General features: G+C 50.7%; 9 protein-coding genes across 9 annotated transcripts; 6 read left to right on the top strand and 3 right to left on the bottom strand.

Moving 5' to 3' along the window:
- Positions 1-1759: 1759 nt before the first annotated feature.
- Positions 1760-2494, top strand: N7508_008778 (Tvp18 family protein; the record flags this gene model as incomplete). The annotated part of the gene is made up of 4 exons (XM_058466841.1): positions 1760-1796; positions 1852-1867; positions 2041-2133; positions 2194-2494. 4 exons carry the CDS (start codon positions 1760-1762, stop codon positions 2492-2494), a joined length of 447 nt encoding a protein of 148 aa, XP_058314687.1.
- Positions 2495-4138: 1644 nt separating this feature from the next.
- On the top strand, positions 4139-7101 carry N7508_008779 (Aim21 family protein; the record flags this gene model as incomplete). Its single annotated transcript, XM_058466842.1, has 2 exons — positions 4139-5057; positions 5108-7101. The coding sequence occupies 2 exons, from the start codon at positions 4139-4141 to the stop codon at positions 7099-7101; spliced, it is 2913 nt and encodes a 970-aa protein (XP_058314688.1).
- Positions 7102-8180: 1079 nt separating this feature from the next.
- On the top strand, positions 8181-9656 carry N7508_008780 (RING finger domain protein; the record flags this gene model as incomplete). The annotated part of the gene is made up of 1 exon (XM_058466843.1): positions 8181-9656. One exon carries the CDS (start codon positions 8181-8183, stop codon positions 9654-9656), a length of 1476 nt encoding a protein of 491 aa, XP_058314689.1.
- An 872-nt stretch (positions 9657-10528) lies between these two features.
- On the top strand, positions 10529-11225 carry N7508_008781 (mitochondrial 54S ribosomal protein mL40; the record flags this gene model as incomplete). The annotated part of the gene is made up of 2 exons (XM_058466844.1): positions 10529-10751; positions 10882-11225. The coding sequence occupies 2 exons, from the start codon at positions 10529-10531 to the stop codon at positions 11223-11225; spliced, it is 567 nt and encodes a 188-aa protein (XP_058314690.1).
- Positions 11226-11880: 655 nt separating this feature from the next.
- On the bottom strand, positions 11881-12806 carry rho2 (uncharacterized protein; the record flags this gene model as incomplete). Its single annotated transcript, XM_058466845.1, has 4 exons — positions 11881-12168; positions 12221-12412; positions 12534-12612; positions 12772-12806. 4 exons carry the CDS (start codon positions 12804-12806, stop codon positions 11881-11883), a joined length of 594 nt encoding a protein of 197 aa, XP_058314691.1.
- Positions 12807-14167: 1361 nt separating this feature from the next.
- On the top strand, positions 14168-17863 carry N7508_008783 (uncharacterized protein; the record flags this gene model as incomplete). Its single annotated transcript, XM_058466846.1, is given in 4 exon segments — positions 14168-15278; positions 15348-15592; positions 15646-16627; positions 16641-17863. 4 exon segments carry the CDS (start codon positions 14168-14170, stop codon positions 17861-17863), a joined length of 3561 nt encoding a protein of 1186 aa, XP_058314692.1.
- A 723-nt stretch (positions 17864-18586) lies between these two features.
- Positions 18587-19012, top strand: N7508_008784 (uncharacterized protein; the record flags this gene model as incomplete). The annotated part of the gene is made up of 2 exons (XM_058466847.1): positions 18587-18637; positions 18704-19012. 2 exons carry the CDS (start codon positions 18587-18589, stop codon positions 19010-19012), a joined length of 360 nt encoding a protein of 119 aa, XP_058314693.1.
- A 458-nt stretch (positions 19013-19470) lies between these two features.
- N7508_008785 (uncharacterized protein) lies at positions 19471-22345 on the bottom strand (the record flags this gene model as incomplete). Its single annotated transcript, XM_058466848.1, has 5 exons — positions 19471-19788; positions 19849-20397; positions 20450-21438; positions 21491-22128; positions 22209-22345. 5 exons carry the CDS (start codon positions 22343-22345, stop codon positions 19471-19473), a joined length of 2631 nt encoding a protein of 876 aa, XP_058314694.1.
- A 280-nt stretch (positions 22346-22625) lies between these two features.
- On the bottom strand, positions 22626-23798 carry N7508_008786 (uncharacterized protein; the record flags this gene model as incomplete). Its single annotated transcript, XM_058466849.1, has 1 exon — positions 22626-23798. One exon carries the CDS (start codon positions 23796-23798, stop codon positions 22626-22628), a length of 1173 nt encoding a protein of 390 aa, XP_058314695.1.
- Between the last annotated feature and the right edge of the window lie 113 nt (positions 23799-23911).

The raw sequence follows: 23911 nt of genomic DNA on the forward strand, positions 1-23911 counted from the left end.
CAAGCTATTTCCTGTCCTACTTTCCACGCTCGAGACCACGTAGTCAATATAGACTGTTCTAAAACACGACTGATATTGTAAACCGTTTGTCGAATAACTATCAATACATAGGGTTGATGTTGATGCAACAGGTCCAACAGTCCGGGGTGTCAACAGGTGAATTGCACTCAAAGGTGATAACCCCAAAATCTCTATGAGTATACCACTCAAGGAGGGGGCTATGAAGCTTGAAAGAGTTGCAGACCGTCGCTTTGGTCCCATTCTATGCAAAATTAGCATGGATCCAGCAGTTTGATTCCCCCAGAGAAAATGTCAGGATATCTTGTAGAGATATATATACCGGCGGTGCACCCTCGCAAACAAGAGCAGCAGGAAGACATCCCTGAGTACAAAGCCGATAAGCTGTATCAGAGGGAACATAGACGAAATTCGGCATGACAAAGTCGAGTAGAGTATTGTTGGCGGGTAGGGCTCGGGCTTGCATGCAGAGCAAGACCACAATGGCGGGTGAGATGGTGAAATGCATTGTATGAAGAGTAGAGCTATCACGATATATGTTAATGAATTGTGATTGTAATTGCGAATTTGAGATTGAAATATCGACGCCACCATCAGGCTTCTTATTTATGTTCGAGTCCATCCTCTTCATTTACTGCTGTACTACAGCAGCATGCCTGTTGAACACCAGAATGTGCGAGAGCTCTTCATGTGAAACCAACCGAGGGCTCGAATCCGAGCTTAATGAGCTTGAAAAGCAAGTTTGCGCAAATATTATCGTCATATATTTGCTGGGTTACTTAGTCTTCTTCAGACTGTTCTTGTAGACTGAAACCAAGATCCTCGACAAAGACAAATAATCGAGAGGAACATGCTTAAAAGTATTAGGTGAAATTGAAGATAGCATTTCATAAACATGTACTGATACCTCGCAGATTGTATGAGATTTCGCCAATCCCCTGAGCTCGCAACTGGAGGATATCAAAACCCTATGTGCTTGCACTCGGGCCACGATGTGCAGGCTGGGGTGTAAGTAATTGGCTACCTACATGCCTGTATACTTTTAAGCTCTTGGCATGCACCTGGTTTTACTTACTGTAGGGTTAATGTAACCAAGGCAGTCCTAATTTTTGGCAATAGAGAGCCTAGTTCTCTTCCTATAGTAACATTGTATGACAGGATTGGCCACTGTCCTTCTCTTTCTTGCTTGCTCGCTTGTACTGATCCCACTATGATACCATTCATGTCTACTAGAAAGGGATCCGTCACCCTGGATAAAAGCACATTATAGCGAATGCAATATCAAAGCCGAGATGTTGCATACGTTGCCTTTTTGGAAGGCCCAGTTCCTCCTTCCAATATCTTCATTCATATATTCGTACCCCTGGATGAATCCACAGAGCGGATTTCATTTAAATACGAAGATTGCCATACGCTGGAGCCTTAGTTCGCGTAAACGGAGGCTACTTAGTCCCATTGGTGTCTGCCTGAGAGAATCCGGAGTCGGACTTGGCTTAAGAAACGTTGGATGATCACTGCGAACTCAGATATAATTATTTGATCAACAGTTATCCACTTTGAATCATACCTTTACATTCAAAATCAGCTCAGTCTTCCGTTTCAACTATTTTGTTTGTTGTTCCACCTTTGACCGCCCTAGCTAAGCCGCGTGTGCACCTTGCCGACCTGACACCTCAGACATCTCTGAATCTGCATCTTTCTATCCTCGAATACAAGATCGCTTGATATTTACCTGCACATCATGACGCTGGCTGAAGAATTCCGTTCGCGCAACTTCAGTAAGTACCCGGCGTGTTCCGCCAGCAGATCCTCAGAGCTAACGTTCTTTTCTAGGCATCTACGGACAATGGTTAGTCTATCGCGTCGCATTACTTCCTCTCAGATTCCCGTTGAGCCTGAGCACTATCGTGGGAGAGCACTATGGTTGAGACATCGATCGGTGTCTGTCGCATCTGCCAGCTCTTCAACCTACCCCGGAAATCAGCTTCGCATATACAGGGATGATTCTAACGAGATATCCAGGACGGGCGTGGTGTGCATTGTCCTTTGCTTTGCGCTTGGTCTCGCCAATTGTTTCCACTTAGGACTTCGCCTCATCTTCAGTATCATCTGCCTGTGAGTTCCGTTCTCGGTGCCCTCCTTCCCCGCAAAATCACCAGCATCTAACCCGAACAGTGCCTCGTCATTCGTGCTCGTCTTCGTTGAAGTACCCTTCCTCCTCCGAATCTGTCCCACCTCCTCCAAATTCGATGCCTTCGTACGCCGCTTCACAACAAACTGGATGCGCGCCACCATGTACGGCATTCTCAGTGCTATCCAATTCGCCAGTATCTCCGTCGGCGCATCCAGCCTAATCGCCGCCGCCGTGGTTCTCCTCATCGCAGCGCTCTTCTACGGACTGGCAGGTCTGAAGAGCCAGGAGTTTGTTGGCAGCAAGACCCTGGGAGGTCAGGGTGTCGCGCAGATGATTGTCTAATACCGATACCACGATGTTAACCCGGGCTGTTCTTTGCTTTTTCCCATTCCAGACTGATGCTGGTATCCTGGCGATGAAGGGGTTGGTGATGTGAGATGCTCGATGCAGACGCCGGAAAGGATAAAATGCCATTTGGGCAACGTGCATTGGAATGCGCTATGAACTCGTTTTGTTTTTTTGTTTAATCATCCTGTACTTGTATGTCTCGGTCTGTTTCGAGATGACCCTGAGCATGTCTGTTTTCCAATATCGATGAGCGTTTGTCCCGCGGGTATATTCTTGGTTTTCCCCTCTCCTTTGTTGATTGAGTCCAGAATAGGTGTTATGATTGCTGTTTAAAGTGCATTCATTGAACTTTTGGCTTCACCAGCTTACTTGGATCAGACACTGCGGAGTTCATTGAATTTTCGTGCCTAGCGCACGTGGATAATAGCCTATTTCCATAGGTACTCGATCTCCACACGCGAGTTGACAAGTAGACAACAGCCCAACCGTCCAATAGGGAGGTTCGGAATACTCAATCCATACCTCTACAAATATCGACTATGAGGCCTTTTCCGAATAAATGCCACTTACAGAACCCACGTATCCAAGCTGACAACCTCGGGACTTGGCACTTCCAAGATTGCCCCCTCCCCGCACGAGACAAGTCACCAAATGAGAATAAAAACAGGAACGCAGGCGAATGGGCGGTCCAATTGTTGAAAGAACCTTGGAATACCTGGTCACAGGTATTACCCCGCAAATCCTCATAGCTCTGGTGATCACTCCGGAATGACGGGTTTTTGCATTGTCTCATAGGGCTGGGATAGACTGGCAAGGTGCGCATGGGCACTGGACAAGATCGTACAGAAGCAAGGAGAAAGGGAAGTGGAAATTAAAGTATAGAAAACGATGATGCAATGCGGAGAGGAGACGCTCACCGCCGCGGATCCGACAGCCAATCCCACGAGAGTGAAATAATCGTCTTATCAGGTGCAAAGTCTAGACTGGTTTTGGTATTTCAGGGGAATTGCATTGTGAGACTTGATTGCAGTCAAGACATCTAGAACATGTCATGCATAGTTCTAGGCTGAAAGGTATATGAGGCCCAAGCCACAAGTGAGGCATTTGCTGGTAGCCCGAGAAAAATGCCTCAAATAGTCCTAAAAACAAGGCGCTATTCATAGTTCACTGACTTCATTGGGGCAAGTTAAAAAAAAGGAAGAATTGTTGGTTGGGATAGACTTGTAATATTACCGTACGATTAGCTGAGCACGTCACGGGCAGGACGGACACTCATACATCATCTTCGCAACTTGCGGAATTGCTTCAATATCTGCTACTTCTGCTTTTTTTTTGCTATTTCTGCCTCTGTCATTTTGATTACTTTCTTGCAATTGGACCGATCTTGGTTCATATTAAATCTGGGTAAGCAAATCATTCTGCATGTTCTTATCTGTTGCTGGGGCCCTGTTGCTTTCTCCTGTCTTGCGTCAACGATGCATACCTCCCCCCGCGGGAGCTCCCCTTAGATGCTCTGAACCCCTGCAATCCTGGTGGCGCCAAGTCCAGGTCATTACCTAGCCTGTGCATGGTACATCGTGGCCGTGGGGCATTCGGTTGGGCTGCCGCTGACTCGTCGATAGCTCATAGTACTTCATCATGTCGACCCAAGCTGCTCCGGCCGTCCCTCCTCGACCGGCTAGATCGCCTCAGCCGTCGTCTTTAGAAGCTCCTAAGATTCCTCCCCGCCCGAACAACCGTCGAGTCGATCGTTCAGTTTCCCCCATGCGTGACAGCTACGCTCCCTCGCCGTTCAATGAATGGAGCGGTCCCGGGGTGACTCGTACCATTTCCAATGATCTGCCCCCGCGTCCTCCTAGTGTGACAATCCCATCTCTCGGTGAGGAGGGTATCGAATATGCCGACCTCGACCCGGTCAATATCTCGGACAACCATCATCAAACCCCCGCGGAGACTCGCAATGTCAGCAGTGATCTCAAGATCCATGCACCGAGACCCTCGTTGCCCACCTCAAGTGCTAAAGCGAAAGTCCAGGCTGTCACCCGTACCGATTCTCGACAGGCCGCCGCCGCGGGAATAGGTCACGAAGCATCTCCAGCTCGTGATGAACAAGACCGCTCTAGCCGCTCGTTACATTCTCGCACCAGTGGCTCTCGCGCTGGGTCGTCAACTGCCTCCCATGACCGTCGTCACTCCGCTCAGCTCAGTGACGAGCAGGGTTTCCGTGTGCCCATGTATCCCAATGCTGGTGACGTCCAGGCGCCATCCCCGAGCCCTTATCTCGAGCAGGGCTCGCAACGTTCGGGCCGCAACCACAACCGTACTCGCAGTCATCGTGACTCTTCCTTGCCACCTGGAAGCTATGGTCTGCATGGACATGGTGTCCAGAATCCCGATAAGTTCGAGAAGGCTTGGTATGATAAGCACCCGGACGAGTTCGTCAAGGAGGAAGGGCAGTACGGTCCTGGTGTCGGCACTCCGCGTCCCGATTGGGCATTGAGCAGCGACGACCTCAACAAGATCGTTCGAAGCTCCGCCCAGACCGGTTCCGGCCTTGGTAAGTGTTTCAAACTTGCCAGCTACAGTTTCAAAGCTAATTGTTATCAGGTACCTCCCCAGCTGTCGCGGGTACTCCCGAAGAGGAGGTCGGATATATGGCGTCTGATGAATACATGCACCGCATGGTTTCTCCCCCACCTGATGCACGACACGAAACTCAGCCGGCCGTTGAGTCGCCTCTGCGCCATATGAGTTTCCCTGTGGAAGCCGGCCAGAATCCACCCGTAGGAACCCCGCTGCGTCATCGCAGACACAGTTCGCATGGCAACGGAGAGCGTGATGTAATCCACGTGGATGATCCCAAGCATCCTTTGCACCACCCGGATGGGTTTGCCCCGACTCCGGCGACGGAGGAGAGTGAGCCAACATTCCAGGATGATGAGGACGAAGAAGAACCGATTCTAGCTGCGGATGAAGTGCGTCCCGAGTCGGCATATCTGCATCCTGCGATCTCGCCCACATTTGATTGCCGGGGAAGTTTCGAAGAGGAGCATCGCAGTCGCACTGGGAGTGCCTCGCATAGTCGTTCTAACAGTAGATCGGCCAGTGGGCAAGGCCAGTTCCCTGTGTTGACTCGCTATGACTCCCGCGAGGATACCCATACCCCCCTCGAAAATGTCGAGGAGTATGAACCGCTGTTCCCTGAAGACGATTCGAAGAAAGAGCGTCCTATCTCCGCTGCGGATCGCTTCAAGAAGAGACCTGATTCACTCAGACACAGATTCCCTAGTCAGGATATCTGGGAGGATACACCCAACAGTCTGCAGCTTCATGCCACAGTGACTACCCCGGATTTACCCAAGCGGGACTCCACCGAGGTATTTGAAACACCTGAACAGGAGGCCCACCGCAGGATGCAAACCACCAAGCTTGACTCACATCAAGTTGCGACTCATATCCTAGAAGGCGAGAGCTCCAAAGAGAAGCCCACGCGTCCAGATACAATCAAGCAGCGTTTCCCTAGTAGAGATATTTGGGAAGATGCTCCGGATAGTCAGCAGCTGGTAACCACGGTTGAGCCTGCCAAGGAAGAAGTCAAAAGCCCCGACGTACCATCTCGGCCCAATCCTCCTCCCCGCCCCCAGAAGCAGGCTCAAGCTACTTCACCAGTGGAAAAGCGTCAACCCCCATCAATTCCAGAGAGACCGAAGCCCCAGGTTCCGGCTCGTCCCGCCAAATCTATTTCCCCCGCCTCGGTAGGTACGGAAGACGCATCGCGAGAAGCCCCGGCAGTCAAGGCCAAGCCTGCAATTCCAGCTCGTCCCGGTGGAAACAAGATCGCCGCTCTGAAGGCCGGTTTCCTGACTGATCTGAACTCCCGCATCGGGCTGGGCCCTCAACAGCCGAAGCCCCAGCCAAAGGAGCCTGAGCCTGCAGCAGAAAAGCAACCTCTGAGTGACGCTCGCAAGGGTAGAGCACGTGGCCCGGCCCGCCGCAAGCCAGCAGTGGAGCAGATAACCCCCAAGCTCCCGACAATCCCAGAGATTAAGATCTCAGAAGCAATCAACGTTTGGCAGATCGGACACGACGGCAGCCTGACAGTCGGTAACCCCGAGAAGGAAGAAACCCCCGCGCCAGCGCCAGCAGCGCCAGCCGTGCCAGCCGAAGAACCAGCCGAGATACCACCCATGGTAAGCCAAAGCACCAAGGAAGAACCTATAGAGTCAGAACCGGAAGCTCCGGCCGCAGCTCTAGACCTCGCATCTTCATCTTCACCGGAAATCACCAAACCAGTCCTAGACAATATGCAGATCTCAGCAGAAGCCCCCGAAGCCATAGAAGCATCGTCAGGAACAATGAAGCCTATCATCGACCCACCAAGCAAGCAGTCAATCGATCCTACCTCTGAAGCCGGCTCTTCGAAATTGAAAGAGGGTCAAGAGGATGCAGAGCAGAGCAAGCCTTCTGAAATGACAGGTGCTGCGCAGGCGTTGGCTGATTCTAGCTCTGCTGCGCGCCAGCTGGATGATACGCTTGAGACGCTTGCTGCGTCGGCGGATGGGAAGAGGAAGTCTGATGGTCATGTTCACGATGACGAGTAGGTGTGGCTGGGTAGTTGCGTTGCGTTGCCTGGCTTATCTAGGATGTCGTTCATGTCTTCTGCTCAGATCGTGCGCAGATAGTAGCCTATTCTTTTCTTGTCTAATGAATGATTTGTTGTCTGATCTCTGCTTTTGGTCTTGAATCTTGGGTTCTTTTGCAGTCTGAGTCTTAGTTTGAGGGTTGTTTGGTAGATGGTAGTCTATACTGGTCTGGTGAGTTTGTATTGATCGAAAGGTATGCGTTCCTGAACCAGTATGGCCTCATATACACGCCATCACTATGATACAAATATTAAGATCTTTGGGAGTCCTGCTATACTGTTCTAATTCTAGCTCTGCTTAACTCTTATGCTAGCAGTCATGACATGTTTAGAGTTGAACGTTATAATATCCACCGCATATTGGTGATCATTGCTCTAGGATCGATAGGCGCATTTAGATCGACAAGCAGTTTCATCTGCCACACCCCCTTTATAGAGCGTTGTTTCCTTAGACACTGGTAAGATTGTTTCTGTATCCAATTTAGCATTTCTACTCTGTTCAACGGCGAATCACCGAAGCACTATATGTTCGCTTTGTCAATCGCACCAAAGCAGATGTCCTTATATACCGCTTCTTGCCATTGAATTCTGTAAATAGAACTGTACTCAGAATCATGTAAAGAAACTTGGTTCTCGGCCTCTTCTTGATCACTACCGCTAAAAGACGTGGCATGTGAATAAAGTGGGTTAGTGTGTCTTAGTCTTGGTATAGTGAATAGAGAATGATCTAGGGTATGATCTGGTCATTTTAATGCAAGTGAGCGATACAAAGATGCTCTCTTAAATCATGCATCCACTTAAGCTCTACCTAAAGAACGACCAAGGCCCCCAATATTGAAGAAGTAAACAAGATTGTCCGAAAGCAAAAGACTAAACGGAGGCAATGACGTGATTACGTGACCCCATTGACAGCCGCGGCTCTTTGCCGACTCCAACCTCCACCTGCAAGCTCCCCTCTTTTTCTTTAAGGCGATTTCACGAAGATGACCTATCGTCTTTGTCCCCCTTAGCCATCGATTTTTGCTTCACGCATCCACCATGGAGTCCGCCGGATTCTCAGCGCCTGGCCGAACCATATCGTCCGACGGCGCTACGAACCATGACGAAACCTCCACATTCCAAGAGAGCGTCACGCCTCAGACGGAGTCGACCGACGACACAGAAACTGTCTTTTTAAATAAAGGCACATCAACCCCCAAAGCTATCGAGAGCGGCTCGGATACCTCCACCAAATCCCTCGACCGAACATCAAATCCCGCCACCACCGCAGACCAAGACGAACCGCGCAAATGCTGGATCTGCTACACAGACGAAACAGAAGATTCACCTCTCAATCAAGAATGGCGCTCACCATGTCCATGCGCCCTCACAGCCCACGAAGCCTGCCTCCTCGATTGGCTCGCCGACATGGAAAACCCGCGGTCGCGCAGGGGCAATGGAAGCGCAATAACAATGCAATGTCCACAGTGCAAGACTGAAATCGTGGTAACCCGCCCGCGCAGCTACGTGGTGGACATTCTCCGATTACTCGAGCGGGTAGCAGGCCGACTAGTTCTGCCAGGCATGGTGTTCACAGTGGCGGGTACCGTCTGGGCCGGGTGCTGCGCGCACGGCGTGTACTCCATGTACCTTGTCTTCGGAACGGAGGAAGCGAAACAAATCATGGGTGAGAGTATCGATGGCCCGTGGAACCCCGGCTTAAATCTGGGATTGCCGCTCATCCCGCTTGTTTTGATATTCTCTCGGACTCGATACGCTGAAGGCCTTCTCCCAGCTATTCCAGTGCTGTTCTTTGCTGCGCATAATCCTGGCCAGGAGCCTGATTTCGATATCTGGCCGCCTACACCTGCTATGACTTTCGCTGCGCTGCCATATGTTAAGAGTTTCTATGGGGCGTTGTATGAGCGGCTGTTTGGTGGGCTGGAGAGGAAGTGGATTGCTGAAGTGCAGCCTAGGGCCGCGGAGGAGATCTTGGATGATGCACAACAACAAGACCAGGCGGAGGGTCTGAATCGGTTCGAGGATGGGAACGGCCAAATTCTCATGGAGATCGACCTCGAGCTGCAGATGGGTATGGGCGAGGAGGATGCCCCGGTTGGTCAAGCTGCTCCTGCAGGACAGGGAGAAGGTGCCAATGCCGGTGCCCCCGAAGCAAATAATAATCCGCTTGGATTGGGGCGGCGGAATGAGATTATCCACGATACTGGTAACCTGGCTGATGCTGTCCTCGGTGCACTCGTCTTCCCAGCAATTTCAGCCTCGATGGGTGGACTCTTGAAATACGTCTTACCTAAAGCGTGGACGACACCATCCGTGGCTCTGGAGCGTGGTCGCCCGAGTCTTTTGCAGACTCGCTGGGGCCGCAGTGTTGTCGGTGGATGCGTCTTCGTCTTGCTTAAGGACGCACTGGTATTGTACTGCCGGTGGAAACTCGCTCAGTCACACCGTCGTCGCAAGGTCCTGAACTACGATCGATCTAAGAAGCACCACGCATCCAAGCGTTCCGTGGGCTAACCTCGAATCGTCTCTTTCGCCTCTCATCGTTTCAGCCTCTTCTTTTTTGCTTCCCAGGTCTTCTCCGGCGCGTTGATTGCATTACATGGCGTTTGTGGCATAATCTATGACGGCATACTCTATGACCAATTTGGCTGCACCTTTGACAATTGATGCCTTTCACGACACTTGACACCCCGCCAAATACCATTTCATCGCTCTATCTGATGCGATCTTCAATCGTAGGTTTCCTCGGAAATATGAGCCTTTCTGTTTTTACTATCAAATGTACAGAATCCATGGTGATTCAAACAAATCAGTCAATAGATATAACTCATTAGTTTCCTAGCATTATTCCAATACTTCAACGGCAAGCCTGGCCAATGGCCTTGCTCCTGTCAGGGAATAAAGTACATCCAACTCCATACCCCACATCAGGAAAAGCACTGGGTAAAACCAGTGTTAAGCACGTAGTAAAGTGGCCACGACCCCCGGTCATCTAGCTAGTAACTCCAACAGGACTATTGCCCGACGAAGACATTGCCAGCCATTGGGTTTCTTTGCTTGAATACGCCGGCTGTAGTATCGATTCCCGCACCGAGCCCGGATGCGTTGAACCAATTCCCCCCTCTTTTTCCCCCTCCTTCTCTTAATGCTTGTCGTTTACCTTGTTGTTGTTTTTGCGCTTGCTTGCTTCAATCCAGTCTTGTTGAGGCTCGACCTGTGTTGCCTTGCACATGATCTTGATATTGACATGGACCCACTTTCGCGGGTCCCAGCAAGCGCGCGGCTAAAAGGCGGACAGAATTCTGCCGTCAAGGAATTATTCCCCCGTACACCTCAACACGCATTAAGCCTCCCGACACCCTTCAACCAAACAGAACACCAGTACAATGAAGTCGTTATCACCGGCCCTGGCCTCTCTGGCCAATGTATTCCGCGTTCCAATGTCAATGGCACCCGCGCGCCCATCAGTCTCCCGCGTCTGCCACGAGATCCTTCGCCAGCAACAAAAGCCCGGCCCAGTCACAGCAGCGCTGCAAGCATCCTCGTTCTCGACGACAAGCGCAATGGCCAAGAGAAAGTCTGGTGGCTCGACCACCGATAAGCGCATTAGTATGTTTCAACCCGAACTCCGATATACTAGTTTCAATTCCAATGGCGAGAGCTATTATCACACGACCATCTCAAACCATCCACTCCAAAGAAACACCATGAAACAAGAAACTAACAACCTTGCCCTTAGCCATGATCCGTTACTTCCTTCACCACCCCCTAACGCCCCGTCCCCTCCGCTTCTCCCGTAACCGCTACCTCCGCCACTGGACCATCCACCGTGCCTGGCAATTATTCCAAGCGCAGCAGCGCCGCAAGCAGGAGCTGGAGCTTATGCGACAGTATCAGAGTATGCAGGAGGCTTGTGAGGAGCTGCGTACTGGTGCAGGTGATGGTGGCAAGCTGTTCCGTGTGTCGATGAACAAGAAGGGTATCTTTACTGAGATGTTCCCTATCGAGTATGCTCGTATGCAGACTGATTCTCCTCCTGCTGAGGGGTGGAATTATGATTGGAAGAAGCCTGAGCGGAGATAGTCTGGGTTCCATTTGGATTCCAATTGGGGGGTTGATGTGATTGTTGGTTTGACCTCGTGGGGTTGAGGTCAGGGTCAAAGATATGTATCATTTTGGCGCTATGTATCATATGCATTTCCTTTTACTTTATATTTGCATTGAAATCCAACTACCATTACTATTTTGTTGGATTCACATCCCCACGTGATTTTACATTTGACATGTGAATGTCAGACGATTATCTCGAGCCGAAAGAAACGGTAAATTATATAGCAGCCGACGAAATGGCAAACGCAATGTAAGAGGCGCCAAAAAGTGACAGGAATTACTACATGAGAAGAAAGAGAAATAAAGGAGCGAGATCGCAACGCACTTCGGGGAATTGAAAGGCAAGGAGGGGAATCCGGAGTTGCACGTGCATGAGTGGAACAGAAACATCAAAAGGAAAGACGTAAAAAGCAGAGAGCAATAGACACAGCCAACAGTGCTGAAAAGCAGACATCGTACCCAGATCAATCGACCAGGTAGCATAAGAACCTCCCAAACGCCAGTGATGCATGATACAAGGGAGCGTCAATAGATCGCCAAAGAAACGGCGACATCGAGATCCAAGTCGAGAATAAATCGAGCGCTGGCAGAGAAAGATTCGGCATTTTGCACGTCCCAAATCGCTTCATCAGATAACCACACAGCATGAACTTTTGCGCTTGTCGAACGTGAGCAGCGCGGCACGGGTAGCTGCTTCAAAGACATCGTCGACGCCTTCGCCTGTCAGGGATGAGCATTCGAGGTATTTGCGAGCTCCAATTGATGCGCCGATATCATTGCCCTCTTTCGTTGTCACGAACTTCAAGGACTTCTTGCGCATTTCTTCAATCGCTAGTGGGTCTTCGCGTAGGTCCTTCTTCAATCCGACTAGCAGGATCGGCACACCAGGACAGCGCTCGTTTGCTTCTTCGATCCACTATATCGCAGATCAGTACCACAGGTGACCCTTGAATATATCCGAGACGTACCTTATGTTTCACGTTCTCCAACGAATCTGGAGTATCCATCGAGAATCCAATGAGGATAACATGGGCCTTGGAATATGCCAATGGTCGCAAACGCTCGTAGTCTTCTTGTCCTGCTGTATCCCAAAGAGCCAATTGGACCGAGCGTCCGTCGACTCGGCAATCCGTCACGTAGTTTTCGAATACCGTGGGCACCTAGTGGGAATTAGAATGATGTATGCGAAGTAAGAGGTCGGTCCGAAATACTGACATAATGCTGCGATTGGACGTATTAGTGATGATCATTCGTCCTCGGGATTGTTAGGGGCAAACTCACAGTGGGGAAGTATCCGAGCGTAAAGACACTGAGTAAACTGGTTTTTCCACAAGCACCATCGCCAATTATCACAAGCTTCCTGTGGGTGGGTTCAAATTAGCCCATGAAATTATCCCAGTGGCTCCAATGCCGCAAGCAATCGAATCGCAAGCGTGGAGGCAACTGCTTTAGCGATGCGTCAACCCCTCATGAGACGAGACGGTGAGGGGCGAGACACCACAGGTTGTGCAGCACATACCTTCGCATCACATTATCATCCTGAGGCTGCGACATATTTAATGGCGTTGCAAGCTTTCGCGAAACACAAGGGTGATGGAAAGCGGAGGCGGAGGTGGATCAACACTTGAGATGACACTTCTAGTCAGATCGAGAATCGATTTACGAAGCGTCACGAAAGTGGGCAGATGCAAGGAGAAATTTCAGCCCTGGGCAGTCAGTGCCCAAAAGGTTTCGAGAAGAAGGCAAACGGGTGGCTTGGAGATGCCAGTGACGTGACGAGTTTGGGGATAGGAGGGGAGGCGGGCTGAGGCTGATCGGTTGACGTGGACACGAAACCTAAGTAAATGAGAGCGAGAAAGGTAGAGAGAAAGAGAGGTAGAAAGAGAGAGTGTGTGAAAGTTGAAAGGGCAAAGAGTGGAAGCTGACGATAAGATGAAGGGGAAGAAGGCGCTTACAGCCAAGCGGATATTTATTACTCAGGCCGAGTTTTGAGGGGAACTAAATACGCAGATGGTATCTTCTCCGTCCGATCGTCCTATAGGCACCCTATTTTCCCTTCGCTTGCTATGGAGATATTTTTAATTAGGGTGTCTCACACTCTCTGGTGGAGCTGACGCTCATACATGTTTACCCTTGCGATTTCCCTGACCGCCCTTATAGCGGGCAGTATGGATGGCGGCGGTGCACGTGACGGGTGTTGTATGAGCATAAATCGTCAATAGTGCATGTTGTACCTGAAAATAGCCAAATATTTCGAGGAATTCAAGTTGTTTGTCTACAGAATCACTGAAACTACCCAGTCTATCCACCACACCCTCGCCCAAGTAAACCACTTCGTTGCCCAAGTGACTTCAAGGTTCACGCCTGACGATTCAGGCATAAGCTCGCTTGCGGCGGCTATCCCGTTGCGGCGGCACGATTAACCAGCCAGAGCGCAGGAAAGCCCATCATTCCATCATCCATTGGCGTTCGATCAGTACCTCTTCGGCGCTCAGCCTTGATATCTTGCTGATCCTGGCTATAGCACATTGTTGGTTTCCCACATCCTCAGCGCTTACAACCCTAACCCCAGCAGACACGTCGTGACCCGCCGGGATTATTGCCTGTCAACCCCCTCCTCCCATCTTATCCTACCTCCACCCCTCCTGTTTGCCACGGAAGCGCGTCTTGAGCGAAACACAAAGAGCGCGACTGATCCCTTTTCCGTGCTTCTGCCAAGGGGAATACTTCCTGTGAGTTGTCGCCAGGCGTTGCAGCCGCCGGAGCTTCGTTGGTTGACGCTTTGGGTCTTCCGTTCTCCGCTTTCCTTCCTCACTTTACCCACCTTGCGAAACATTGCTCTTCTGACTCAAAGCTCTTCCTGGTGCGTTTAGTATGCTGCCAGAGCAGCCCCGAAAGCTCTAGTCACGTCCATCATGTCGACACATGTGTCAGCAACTCCGCCAGCAACCAACGGCGAATCCCACGCGCGGGGTCCTCAGGGCAACACATCTTCCGGAACGATGGCTACACCAGCACCGACCGTGAATCGCAAGAAGCAGAAACGCCGACAGAAGCAGGCCGCCCGCCTAGCTGCGGAACATTCCCACACTTACGCTCCCGGAGATGCGGCGGACTTGCTCGCAACCGATGACCACCACTCATGCGATGACCACCACGAATTCGACCATGCAGATCACCACAGCACAGTACCGAGCGCCAACTACGGATATGGAGCCTCACACTTACCCCGCGGATCTATGACGAATGACCCCGATGACGACCATCTTGCCGGCGAAAGATCAAAGAGGAAGAAAAATCGAAAAGGTCGATCTGACTCGCAAAACCACGCTGATGGCAGCTCAACACCGCTCTCTACCCAGTCCGCCACATTCTCTCACCCTCCACCGCCTCCGCAAGCTCTACCCTACATCAGTCGGTTCACCGGCAAACCCATTAAGAATAGCAGCATCTGGAACCAATCCTCTCTGGAGGAACGCGAAAACATTCGGACTTTCTGGTTTGAATTGGGCGAAGAGGAGCGGCGACAGCTTGTTAAAGTGGAGAAAGATGCTGTTCTGAAAAAAATGAAGGAACAGCAAAAGCACTCATGCAGCTGTACAGTATGTGGGAGGAAACGCACCGCAATCGAAGAGGAGCTTGAAGTTCTGTACGACGCATATTACGAAGAGCTCGAACAGTATGCGAACAACAACCAAGGCGCCTTCGATGAAGGAGCTCCTATTATCCCTCCACCTCGACTTTATAACTCAACTCTGCGATCACCCGGGCAGCATACTCGAACGCACGGCCAATTTCACCCATCACGGAGCCGAGTTCAAGAGTTGCACGAAGATGAAGAGGAGTTAGAAGAGGACTACGAGGAGGAAGACGACGAAGAAGAAGACGACGACGAAGAAGAAGAAGAAGAAGAAGAAGACGAGGACGACGAGGAAGAGCTTTACAGTGACGAGGACCTCGAGGATGACGAGGCTCGTGCAGCGCGAGCTGACTTCTTCGCGTTTGGGAATAGCTTAACCGTTAAAGGTATGCCATAAGATGAACAGCTACCAAAAAAGCCTTGCAAAGCTAACTTTGATGCTCGCGCTTATCTAGATGGTATTCTCACGGTTGCGGATGATCTCCTGAAAAACGACGGCAAGCATTTCATCGATATGATGGAGCAATTGGCTGAACGGCGAATGCAACGAGAAGAAGATACCCAGTACGGAATAGCTGCTGCCCATCAATCTTTCCACGGACATAATCACGGTCCATTGGACGATGAAGATTATGACGACGAGGAAGACGATGAGGATTATGACAGTCAAGAGGAGGAAGAGTTCGACGAGGACGAAATGGTATGCGTCCAAGATGTTAACTTGTTAGGCTCATATACTGATCACGGCAACAGGATACCATGACCGAAGCACAGCGCATGCAGGAAGGGCGGCGAATGTTCCAGATATTTGCGGCTCGCATGTTTGAGCAAAGGGTCATGACAGCATATCGCGAAAAGGTCGCCGAACAACGCCAAAAGCAACTAATTGACGAGCTCATGCAGGAGGAGACGCTGAACGAGCAAAGGAATGCTAAGAAGGCCCGGGAAGCGCAGAAAAAGAAGGATAAAAAGAGGTTACAGAGACAAGCCAAGGAAGAGGAGAAAGCGCGCCGGGATGCCGAGAAAGCTGCCGAAGAAGCCGCCGCCAAAGCTGCCCAGGAGAAGAAAACCGAGGAGCAACGACTGAAGCGAGAGGAACAGCGCAAGAAACGTGAGGCCGAACGGAAAGCTCAGGAGGAGGAGCGCGCCCGCAAAGAAGCTGAGAAGCAACGACGTCTCAAGGAAGAAAGAGAGCGGCAAGCCGAAACCGAGCGCAAGCAGCGGGAACAGAGAGAGGAGAAGAAAAAGCGAGATGAAGCCAAGCGCAAAGAGAAGGAAGAGCGCGAGTTGCAGGAGAAGAAAACCAAAGAGGATCGTGAGCGCAAGATGCGTGAGGAGCAGGCACAGAAGGACCGAGCCGAACAGGAACAACGAGAGCGAGGTGGAAAGCGCGAGTCGAAGACTTCACCACACTCTTTCGGCACTCACCCTTTCAACTATCCGCCTCAGGTCCCTCCCGGCTTCCTCCCCTCTCCTCACCATTCTCTGTCCTCGCCAATTGTTCCTAAGGACTCAACTCCTGGAAGGCCACGCCAAACATCTCATCACGGCTCTTCTACATCCTCCCCTCATTCTAACCCTAACAGCGCGGATTCGTCCCACCATCCCTCTATCTCCCCCCGGTCCATGGCCCATCCGCAGTCGGGATTGAACTTTGGTGGCAGACAAAGCTACCCTCAGCCTCCTCCATTGCATCACCCTCAGCCGTCCGCTCCTCTTTCACCTCTCGGCCGAGGTAAACCCCCCAGGCTTCCCAAGCCTTGGTGGCTTGTCGTCCAACTCTCCTGGAATACCAGGAATGACTCCGCGGTCAAGTATTCCTCCAGAGTCGATGTACTCACCAAATGGTGCAATGATGAATCCTTTGCGAGGCTTTCCCGGTCCTGGTGGAATAGCTGCACCCCCTGGTATGAACAATATTCGACCCATGCCCCCAAGCCGAGTGTTCCCGTCTGATCCCGGACACGGCCTCGGTTTCACTGGCCATGGTGTTCCCGGTGGATTCTCTCTGCAACAAGGTGGCATGCCGAAGACCCATTCCCGACAACATTCTACCTCATTCGATCGCTCTCCGTTGGATAATGGTTCTCAGCCATTCCCCATCACACGCCCTAGCCCTATCAAGCGCCCATCCAGTTCCGCCCAAGACGTGCAGAACAATGGCAATGCCTCTGTGCAGCGGGAGGTGGATGGTCTGAGTGCTCATCTTGGCAGCAGTGCGCTCCTTGATGATACTGATGCTACTTATCCGTCGAACCTGTCTCAGTCATTACCCGGTGCTCCTGCTCCTGGGCCATTCCCAGGGCCGACAAGAGCCAGCTTCCAAGGGTCATCATTATTCTCGGATCCGCTGGGATCCCCGCAAAATAACTTCCCGGTTGGCTCTGCCATAGGAAATAACACATGGGGTCCGCACTATGGAAGTTCCCCCTTCACAGGTGGTTCTGCTACATGGGGAGCACCAGCAGCTGGGACAGGATGGCCTCACAATAATGCTTTTACAGCTGGCGCACATCACCGTCCTCACACCTCTCGACCTGTTACAGTCCGTCTTCTGGTTATTCAAGCTTGCAAGCACCTCAACAGCATGATGAGCCCCCAAAAGGGTGCTGGACCTTTCCATGATATGAACCTTGTTCTCGCTCAAGTGGAAAACCTGCGCCCCTTGGGTGAGCCATCAATCTCGTTGGACGAGATGCTTGATATTTGCGATACGGAGGGCAGCTCCCAGAATGGTGGTGGCTCTTTCTCCATCAAAGAAGACCAGAAAGGCAGATATGTCAGGTTCGAGCCTGATCTCAACAGTGCAGCTTCTGGTCACAGAGGTAGCCTCGTTCCCGGTGACATCGGCAGTCCAATCCCCAGCAACAGTCACCCGGCCCCATTTGGTGGATTCGGCGGAGCACCCTCAGTACTGCGTCAATATTCCTCGCCCTCGGCTGGAGTTTTCGGCGGGGCTTCTCTATCCTGAGCATGACTTGATGCCCGCCCAGCCTCAAGGATGAACATTCCTGTGGCCTCCTTCGGCACATCTTGCTGGAACGACTTTGAAATGCCCTCTCATATTTTCCTTTTCATGTTATCCTCTTTTCATTGAAGCGTTATGGGTTAACGTCACATCTTCACCTTTGTAAGGTTCTGCTATTGATATGGGTTATTTGTTTGTGTATTTGGTACCCTTCTTAAGTGATCCTTGAAGGTATCCGGATTTGTTTTATGTACGGTATGAGTCTCTGGCCTTTCTACATTATGCAGCGATATCCGTGGAGATTTGGGTTAATCACCCGCTCCGTCAATCGTCCTTGACCAATTGCATGATCGAAGGTTTCTTCGTCTTTTGGTGTTTTTGGGTTTTGCTGCGTAGAACATGGAGTAGTTTTTAACGTATACTTCGCTCTTCATCCTAGATCTCAGCAGCATGGAGCGGCACTCTGGATCCTGCTCGTTACTTCACATTACCCAACACTGCTATCCATTACGTAGTACATCTTGTATAAAGCTAGAATGTATCACCTCCATCCCTTCTAAGTCTCTCATTGACAGATCTAATCAGGGGGTTAGGGCAAATCAAACATACGGAGCTCGGGAAGTGTATGATCACATCTACCCCACTATCAAATTTGATCCTGCCGCAACAGTATATATCTCTTCAAGCCCAACCCTCAACCCTCAACCCAAGCCATAAACACACAAAATGAGCGATCTTCTAAGACTGGTGGACGACAAAGTCCTGACTAATACCGAAGTAAGTATCTCCCGTGCATGCATGTACAATTTCTATCCCAAACACCCACCAACAAACGCCCCATAGGTCCAACCCCCAACCCAATGGACAAATGACTACGACGAAATGGGCGGTGACGAACAATGGGGCCCGGAAGGCAATGTCCTGCGAATGATCACAGTCTTCGGCATTGAGGGTGAAGTCAAGCCTCTTTTTGCGATGGATCCTGAGGCCGGGGAGGCCTTGTCTCTTTTTCAGGTTGGGGATGGGGCATTTTATTTCTTTAATATCGAGGATTCGTCGATTTTTAAGATTACCAGTCATTCGGATTTGAAGGGTATTGTTGAGACTATTGATGGGAGGGGGCTGGCTGGACTTAGGGTTGAAGCGTTATAGGTAGATATCAACTCTGGAATTAAATTTTATTGCTGGGGAATTGAAACTTCTGTCAGTTTGTACGGTTGTGTCTAGACTGTACCTATTGTAGAGTATCAAGGGCGCCTTGCAACGCAGTATTGATACGTAGGGGTCTTACAAAGACAGAAAAGAAGTTGTCTATAGCCAGATACAATTCACATTGAAGGGTATGGTGATATCCGGAGACAATGATACAGTTGTATATACTGGGAACGAAAGAAAACAAAGAGCAACACAACAAAGAAAAACTGGCTTCCAGGAAAGAGACAGAGAGAAAAAGAAATAGAGACGAAGGAATAAAAGGAGAAAAATCAAAGCACCAGCAGCCGGGAGAACAGAAAAGCAGAAACCCCCACAGGGCATATCACATACAGCCCATCTCCCTCGAAATGAATGATGGAGACTCGACCGACAAGGTTTGAATACCTATCAATTGATTACTTAGGCGGCTCTGTCACAATACCTTCGTATTCCCGCGAGCGGATATACTCCAGTGTGCGATGGAAGTGGCGCTTGGGACCATCGAGACTAGCGTTAGGCTCGTCTTCACTGGTCTGCAAGTTGGAGTGGATGAGTTCAATGAGTCCGTTGAGGTACTTGGTCGTTACGGTCTCGTTCTGCTGGTCGAAGTAGTAGACGTAGCGGTTGAGAATTTCCACGAAAAGCTCAACAGAGACGGCGGTGTCCATGCATGCGTCAGCGACACGGAGGGCGCGCTGGAGGCATTCGAGAACCCGTTTGCCATCGCGGTAGAGCTAATGGTTGAATGTTAGTGAATATGAATATCAATGCTGGAAGGTTTGGAGTAAACTTACGTCCTTAGGGTCATCTTCGCCACGTTGAGGGTTCTCAACAACCCACCAGAGGTGACTGGCGAGATAGACCGCGCGACATTGGTCGGGCTTCTTCAGGAGCTTGCTGCCGTGCAGCGCAGCCTTGGTAATGAGAGTATCGTAGTTCTCCTTGGAGAATCCACGGCTGCCGTGCAAGGCACCGGCAATGATGCAGACGGCTTGGAACTGGGCGCGCGAGTCGCTAATGGCATCTTCATAGATGGTGAATGCCTGTGCAAAGAACTCGTAGCTGACTTCCTCGAATCCGGTCTGGTCTGCAACTTCACCACACATCACAAACAAGCGCAAGGCAAGATCGGCGCAGCCGGGATTTACCCGTTGATACAAGTTGTTGATACTTTGGTGCATGAAGCGGTAGAGAGCCGAGGATTGTGATTGCCAGTTATCATCGTAGTGCTCTCTGGACTTGAGCTTCCGAGCTAAGCGGATAGAAGCTGTGACAATTGCGGGAGTGGTGTAGCGGATCCGCTCGTTGCCATCTGTGTAAGCCTTGCGGGTTGCTTGAAGGAGCTGTTTCGAACCGTTAGTAGATGTTGAGTAGGACTCTTCGGGTTGATTCTACCTTAAGCTGGGTGTCATTGTTAGGTCCCTGAATCAGATGCACCAATCTTGCAAGCCACCCTTGCTCTTCCACTGTCTCATCAGTTTCCCCTCCCCGCCGTCCGGACTGTGCCCCAGGGTATCCAACCGACTGCTGCACGCCTTCTTTGATCAGCACCCTCACTGCCTGAAGCACACGATCAAGGTTTTCGGTTGTGGAAACCAGAATCTTGTTTCGCAAAAGGCTGCGGAGGATTTCGCTGGCAACAGCTCTCCTAGTGGGGTATGACTGCGAGGTCAAGAGTGGCAGGTAATGTGGCAATGCCAAGGCTGTGAAGATAGAGATATAAGATTGAAGGGGAGCATTGAGAAGGTGGGAGATGTGCTGTTGAGTTGGTGCCGAATGAAGATCGGCGTGGTCAGTGTATTCAGTAGTCTTTTGCGTGGCAAAGTCCAAGACTTGGTCGACATATTCTAACCGGTCCGGATAGATGTTCAATGCCAGGTTGACAAGTGACACCAAAAGGGCCATAGTATCTTGGATCGGTAGTGCACGTGTCTTGATCAAGCTGACCACCTGATCATAGAAGATATCATACAGCTTGATCTCTGCGGGAATTCCAGGCTTTGCATCGTCTCTGTTCTCCACTTCCTTGCCCTTCTCTTCCTTTGTTGGCTCAGAAGGCTCGGTGCTCTCCTTGGCTGGTTCTTCGGTGCCATTCTCTTTGGACGGGCTATCGGTGGTGGCTTCTTTCTTCGATTCCTCTTCTTTGGCTTCTTTCGAAATTTCGAGCTTCTGCAATAACCGGGTGACAGCTTCTTCCTCGCTCTGTTTCCGTGCTTCTGGCTCTGTCGCCGACTCTGCTTCTCTTGCCGCATATGAAGACAGGCGGTCCATAAGTCCAATGACAATCTTCTTCAGATCGACATGTGGGTTGAGTCTGGCAATTGCGGAAAGTAAGAGGTCCAAGGTATGAAGGTGGAATTCATCGGGGAAAACCTTGGTGATCACTATTGATAAAATAAGCATCAAATTGAATCATGACACCAAAAAAATCCTTACCTTCCAGCAGGTATTCTTGCGCGAGAACATCTCGGCATTGTACAACCTGCTCCAGAAGAGCCTGTAGAATGCCAGATTTGTACCCTTCAAGATCAACCAGCTGGCTGAGTCGAACAATGTTGCTACCCACGAGCAGCTCCAGCTCGCGTCTTTCCTGTATCCGCCTCTCCCGCTCTCGTGAGGGGCCTTGGTGCTGAAGTCGGACCCAGAGCTTGTTCATCTCCACGAAATTCGTCAAAACAAAGTTGATGGAATCCTGCATATTACCCTCGGGACCGTCGCCGGTACCCAATGGCAAGTGATCTCTTGCTTGTCCGGAAAGGTAGTATCGCAGGAACAGGCCACGGATCGGGTGCTGGACACCTCGGCTCATCTCCATCATGTCCTTCATAATTTCCTTGACCGGCGCATCTTCGACGGACATGTAGACAGTACCCACAGTGATCATAAGGTACAAACGGGGGACGATATTGCCCGCATATTGGACGAGTTCGTAAAGGTCGGCGAGGTGGTTGACCGGGTGGTTCTCCTTTAGGTAAACGGAGAGGTGTCGCAGTGCGTCGAAGACTGCCATGTACAATTCATAATACTGCTTCGGACCGAGACTGGGGGTTCGTAATTCGGAGACAAGAGTTGATCTGTAGACGCAAAAACACGAAGCTGTTAGCACTCGACTCATTGCGCACCACCCGAGGTCGCTGCCTGGAGGGGAGCTCACCCGCATTTGAGCGCATCCATGAGCTTTCCAGGAGTCTCTAGACATTTGCGCATCAAGCCCGATTGCTGCCTCACCACCCCCAATGCCTCCTCGAGGAGGCGGTTCTGGTCCTCGGTGACGGGTGGTGGGCTAGCCATCGTGGAACGAATGAGGGGCGGAAGCTAGGGGGAGAGAGAGCTGGCGGGCGAACACATGCACTGCAGAAAGCAATTATTCAGGCAGAAGGCTTGCGATCGTAGCAATTCATAGAAAATCGAAGGTGTGGATGGGGAGTGGAAGGAGGTGAGTTGAGGATAAGCTATGGAGTTAACGTGACAGGGACATTCCCCGAAACGTCACAAATTGAATTGCCCAACTCCTAACTACAAAGAAACATCCTCCTCCTCCTCAAAGCTATGAAACTCATCAAACTCTCCCTCAAATACCCATTTCAGTCAGTCTCTGCTCCAGATCCTCTGCCAGAGTAACTCCTGCTGCAACTTGATGGTTTTCTCCTCCTACTGGGGCGCCGCAGTCGGGACAGAAGGTTGTCTCCACGGCTCCCCCACACTCCCCGATGGTAAATGGATGTCCATTGCGGCAGTAAAACCAGTGTCCAGTACCCTGGAACTTCTGGGCCATTGCTGAAATGACTTCCATGCGTTCCCTGCTAGTGATGATCGACCAGAACGCTGTTCCTCTCAGCATGGTCTCCGCGCAGTCCACCTCATCCGACAATCCTCGTGTCTGACCGGGGTAGCTCATGCAACGCTTCCTGGCTTCATTGATGAATAGCAGGCCTTCAAGCAAATATTTATTGCGATTGACCTCCCTATCCAGATGTGGAACATGTGCTCGTTCGAGGCCGCAAAGTTGTGCCAGGTAGAGGAAACCTTCCACCTGTTGCGGAACTCGGTCATGTTCATGGGCTACACGAGTAAGGAGCCCGCAATCGTTCTTGGTACCCTGTAGATCTATCTTAAGGCTGATCTCATTTGCGCCTTTTCGGAAAATGAGACTGGAAAAGTCTGCAAACAAAGCAATATCCAGGCGAAGGAGTAGAGCCGTGGCCTGGATGTACCCTTTAGTCTGGAGAATACTGCTGGGAAAGTTCAAGTCGCCCGTTATCTTCTTGCGTCTCTGAGCATCCCCGACCATGATACGGACCCTTTCAAAGGGCTGCTCGTGAGGCTCAACACGACTGCGGTATTTGCCGATTCGAATTCGCAAGTCAAGCATTCCATTCCATCGATCACCATTTGTGCTTTTGATGATTTCGTGCATCATCTTGACTTGGTCGTTCCGATTTCCACTGATTGTGATAGAACTTGGCCATGAAGACTGTTTGTCGCTCGGCAGGTTTTGCATCTTCTCAATGAGCACGGGAAGTTCCTGTGCAAGGGGAACATATTGCTGGTTAAGCAACAGAATCAACTTCTTCGTCGACTCATCAAGGATTGCACGTCGGATTAATCGACCATACCGGGCGATATCTCTCAAGGGTCCACGACAGGTAGCACAGCTTCTGATGTTTTCAATAGAAAACGGAGTAGACGATGCTTTGATTACGAGAGGCTTGTTGTTAGCGTCGAGCTCATAATGTTTGCCCATATTCATTTGTGCATCCATGCTTTCGACTGTCAAAAAATGTCCACATTTTGGAAAGATGCAGGGATTCTCGTCCAGATTCGTATCCTTGTACGCCAGACCTAGGATGAAATCTA

The sequence above is a fragment of the Penicillium antarcticum genome, assembly GCF_028974205.1.
Source record: "Penicillium antarcticum strain IBT 31339 chromosome Unknown utg000009l_segment0_segment0, whole genome shotgun sequence".
Lineage (NCBI taxonomy): Eukaryota > Fungi > Ascomycota > Eurotiomycetes > Eurotiales > Aspergillaceae > Penicillium > Penicillium antarcticum.